The 5,000-nt window shown below is 42.5% G+C and overlaps 1 protein-coding gene and 1 long non-coding RNA gene across 3 annotated transcripts in view; one reads left to right on the top strand and one right to left on the bottom strand.

Moving 5' to 3' along the window:
* Positions 1-5,000, bottom strand: part of LOC143486751 (sodium/hydrogen exchanger 9B2) — a 21,502-nt gene that overhangs the window by 5,861 nt on the left and 10,641 nt on the right. For both annotated transcript variants that reach the window (XM_076986158.1, XM_076986157.1), the window contains exons 8-9: positions 4,728-4,877; positions 2,021-2,129 (exon numbers count right to left, since the gene is read on the bottom strand). In XM_076986158.1, the coding sequence (XP_076842273.1) occupies positions 2,021-2,129; positions 4,728-4,877 (259 nt within the window). The remainder of the gene's footprint in view (positions 1-2,020; positions 2,130-4,727; positions 4,878-5,000) is intronic.
* The window catches only part of LOC143486754 (uncharacterized), a 13,082-nt gene continuing 12,151 nt past the window's right edge, over positions 4,070-5,000 (top strand). Inside the window, exon 1 of the long non-coding RNA XR_013123655.1 lies at positions 4,070-4,871. This is a non-coding gene — a long non-coding RNA (uncharacterized LOC143486754). The remainder of the gene's footprint in view (positions 4,872-5,000) is intronic.

Here is a 5,000-nt window from a genome sequence, read left to right as displayed (position 1 = left end):
AGAGAGAGTGGGTGGAGCTTAAATAAGGAGGCCACGCCTACACCTGGACAGAGAGAGTGGGTGGAGCTTAAATAAGGTGGCCACGCCTACACCTGGACAGAGAGAGTGGGTGGAGCTTAAATAAGGAGGCCACGCCTACACCTGGACAGAGAGAGTGGGTGGAGCTTAAATAAGGAGGCCACGCCTACACCTGGACAGAGAGAGTGGGTGGAGCTTAAATAAGGTGACCACGCCTACACCTGGACAGAGAGAGTGGGTGGAGCTTAAATAAGGAGGCCACGCCTACACCTGGACAGAGAGACTGGGTAGAGCTTAAATAAGGTGGCCACGCCTACACCTGGACAGAGAGAGTGGGTGGAGCTTAAATAAGGAGGCCACGCCTACACCTGGACAGAGAGAGTGGGTAGAGCTTAAATAAGGAGGCCACGCCTACACCTGGACAGAGAGAGTGGGTAGAGCTTAAATAAGGAGGCCACGCCTACACCTGGACAGAGAGAGTGGGTAGAGCTTAAATAAGGAGGCCACGCCTACACCTGGACAGAGAGAGTGGGTGGAGCTTAAAGAAGGAGGCCACGCCTACACCTGGACAGAGAGAGTGGGTGGAGCTTAAATAAGGAGGCCACGCCTACACCTGGACAGAGAGAGTGGGTGGAGCTTAAATAAGGAGGCCACTCATACACCTGGACAGAGAGAGTGGGTGGAGCTTAAATAAGGAGGCCACTCCTACACCTGGACAGAGAGAGTGGGTGGAGCTTAAATAAGGTGGCCACGCCTACACCTGGACAGAGAGAGTGGGTGGAGCTTAAATAAGGAGGCCACGCCTACACCTGGACAGAGAGAGTGGGTGGAGCTTAAATAAGGTGGCCACGCCTACACCTGGACAGAGAGAGTGGGTGGAGCTTAAATAAGGAGGCCACGCCTACACCTGGACAGAGAGAGTGGGTAGAGCTTAAATAAGGAGGCCACGCCTACACCTGGACAGAGAGAGTGGGTGGAGCTTAAATAAGGAGGCCACTCCTACACCTGGACAGAGAGAGTGGGTGGAGCTTAAATAAGGAGGCCACTCCTACACCTGGACAGAGAGAGTGGGTGGAGCTTAAATAAGGAGGCCACTCCTACACCTGGACAGAGAGAGTGGGTGGAGCTTAAAGAAGGAGGCCACTCCTACACTTCTACAGTATTACAGTATGTACTACCCACTGTAGGGAGTAAGTAATGGACAAGAATGAGAGTAATGTACTATGTGTTAACAGTGTAAGACTGAGTGTGCAGTATTGTAGTATATATTATACTAACTCGCAGTGTAAGACTGAGTGTGCAGTATTGTAGTATATTATACTAACCCACAGTGTAAGACTGAGTGTGCAGTATTGTAGTATACTAACCCACAGTTTAAGACTGAGTGTGCAGTATTGTAATATATATTATACTAACCCACGGTGTAAGACGGAGTGTGCAGTATTGTAGTATATATTATACTAACCCACAGTGTAAGACTGAGTGTGCAGTATTGTAGTATATTATACTAACCCACAGTGTAAGACTGAGTGTGCAGTATTGTAGTATACATTATACTAACTCACAGTGTAAGACTGAGTGTGCAGTATTGTAGTATATATTATACTAACCCACAGTGTAAAACTGAGTGTGCAGTATTGTAGTATATATTAAACTAACCCACAGTGTAAGACTGAGTGTGCAGTATTGTAGTATATATTACACTAACCCACAGTGTAAGACTGAGTGTGCAGTATTGTAGTATATATTATACTAACCCACAGTGTAAGACTGAGTGTGCAGTATTGTAGTATATATTACACTAACCCACAGTGTAAGACTGAGTGTACAGTATTGTAGTATATATTATACTAACCCACAGTGTAAGACTGAGTGTACAGTATTGCAGTATATATTATACTAACCCACAGTGTAAGACTGAGTGTACAGTATTGCAGTATATATTATACTAACCCACAGTGTAAGACTGAGTGTGCAGTATTGTAGTATATATTATACTAACCCACAGTATAAGGGCGTAGAGTAGAAACAGTGATCTCAGCTCCAATCAGCCCAAACAGAAGGGGCTGAAATACGTCCCAGAATCTCCCCACAACTGCAGCTACAGGGGCCTGTCACACACACACACACACACACACACACACACACACACACACACACACACACACACACACACAAGTGAGGTCTCTACTCTCTGATGTGAGGTCTCTACTCTCTGATGTGAAGTCTTTACTCTGATGTGAACACACTAACTGGGTAAACATGAGGTTATTATAGTAACACACTAACTGGGTAAACATTAGGTTGTTATAACACACTAACTGGGTAAACATTAGGTTGTTATAGTAACACACTAACTGGGTAAACATTAGGTTGTTATAAGTAACACACTAACTGGGTAAACATTAGGTTGTTATAGTAACACACTACCTGGGTAAACATTAGGTTGTTATAGTAACACACTAACTGGGTAAACAGTAGGTTGTTATAACACACTAACTGGGTAAACAGTAGGTTGTTATAACACACTAACTGGGTAAACATTAGGTTGTTATAGTAACACACTAACTGGGTAAACAGTAGGTTGTTATAACACACTAACTGGGTAAACAGTAGGTTGTTATAACACACTAACTGGGTAAACATTAGGTTGTTATAAGTAACACACTAACTGGGTGAACATTAGGTTGTTATAAGTAACACACTAACTGGGTAAACATTAAGTTGTTATAACACACTAACTGGGTAAACAGTAGGTTGTTATAACACACTAACTGGGTAAACATTAGGTTGTTATAAGTAACACACTAACTGGGTGAACATTAGGTTGTTATAAGTAACACACTAACTGGGTGAGTATTAGGTTGTTATAAGTAACACACTAACTGGGTAAACATTAGGTTGTTATAGTAACACACTACCTGGGTAAACATTAGGTTGTTATAGTAACACACTAACTGGGTAAACAGTAGGTTGTTATAACACACTAACTGGGTAAACAGTAGGTTGTTATAACACACTAACTGGGTAAACATTAGGTTGTTATAGTAACACACTAACTGGGTAAACAGTAGGTTGTTATAACACACTAACTGGGTAAACAGTAGGTTGTTATAACACACTAACTGGGTAAACATTAGGTTGTTATAAGTAACACACTAACTGGGTGAACATTAGGTTGTTATAAGTAACACACTAACTGGGTAAACATTAAGTTGTTATAACACACTAACTGGGTAAACAGTAGGTTGTTATAACACACTAACTGGGTAAACATTAGGTTGTTATAAGTAACACACTAACTGGGTGAACATTAGGTTGTTATAAGTAACACACTAACTGGGTGAGTATTAGGTTGTTATAAGTAACACACTAACTGGGTAAACATTAAGTTGTTATAACACACTAACTGGGTAAACAGTAGGTTGTTATAACACACTAACTGGGTAAACATTAGGTTGTTATAAGTAACACACTAACTGGGTGAACATTAGGTTGTTATAAGTAACACACTAACTGGGTAAACATGAGGTTGTTATAGTAACACACTAACTGGGTAAACATTAAGTTGTTATAACACACTAACTGGGTAAACAGTAGGTTGTTATAACACACTAACTGGGTAAACATTAGGTTGTTATAAGTAACACACTAACTGGGTGAACATTAGGTTGTTATAAGTAACACACTAACTGGGTGAGTATTAGGTTGTTATAAGTAACACACTAACTGGGTAAACATTAAGTTGTTATAACACACTAACTGGGTAAACAGTAGGTTGTTATAACACACTAACTGGGTAAACATTAGGTTGTTATAAGTAACACACTAACTGGGTGAACATTAGGTTGTTATAAGTAACACACTAACTGGTGAACATTAGGTTGTTATAAGTAACACACTAACTGGGTAAACATGAGGTTGTTATAGTAACACACTAACTGGGTAAACAGTAGGTTGTTATAACACACTAACTGGGTAAACATTAGGTTGTTATAAGTAACACACTAACTGGGTAAACATTAGGTTTTTGTTGTCCCAAACTCGAGTCCCCATCTCTGGTCTCTACTCTGATGTGAGGTCTGTTCTCTCTGATGTGAGGTTTCTATTCGGATGTGAGGTCTCTATTTTGATGTGAGGTCTCTACTCTGATGTGAGGTCTCTACTCTGATGTGAGGTCTCTACTCTGATGTGAGGTCTCTGCTCTGATGTGAAGTCTGTTCTCTCTGTTATGAGGTCTCTATTCTGATGTGCGGTCTGTTCTCTCTGACGTGAGGTCTCTACTCTGATGTGAGGTCTCTACTCTGATGTAAAGTCTGTCCTCTCTCTGATGTGAGGTCTCTACTCTGATGTAAAGTCTGTTCTCTCTGATGTGAGGTCTCTACTCTGATGTGAGGTCTCTACTCTGATGTGAAGTCTGTTCTCTCTGATGTGAGGTCTGTTCTCTCTGATGTGAGGTCTCTGCTCTGATGTGAGGTCTCTGCTCTGATGTGAGGTCTCTACTCTGATGTGAGGTCTCTACTCTGATGTGAGGTCTGTTCTCTCTGATGTGAGGTCTCTACTCTGATGTGAGGTCTCTACTCTGATGTGAAGTCTGTTCTCTCTGATGTGAGGTCTGTTCTCTCTGATGTGAGGTCTCTGCTCTGATGTGAGGTCTCTGCTCTGATGTGAGGTCTCTACTCTCTGAGGTTTCGTGCATGGTGTCTCACCTTACCGGCGTCCCAGCTGAGGCCAGCAATGAAGGAGAGGACAAGTGTACACAACCCCCCCGCCCCCCCCAACCCTGCAGAGTGACTCGCAAACACGGAGAACACGCCCAAACCCAGCAACACACTGGACCGCCACAACACCAGGTCAGCCTACACATACACACACACACAGATCAGACACACACACAGATCAGACACGCACACATGCATGTATTATTACTGGCTTGCACACCAGATGACCTCACTAAACAGTCAATTAATTTTTCTTGTGTT

Source organism: Brachyhypopomus gauderio, unplaced genomic scaffold (genome assembly GCF_052324685.1).
Source record: "Brachyhypopomus gauderio isolate BG-103 unplaced genomic scaffold, BGAUD_0.2 sc45, whole genome shotgun sequence".
Lineage (NCBI taxonomy): Eukaryota > Metazoa > Chordata > Actinopteri > Gymnotiformes > Hypopomidae > Brachyhypopomus > Brachyhypopomus gauderio.
The sequence above is the reverse complement of the archived record's forward strand: the minus strand, read 5'-3'. Positions and strand labels throughout refer to the sequence as shown.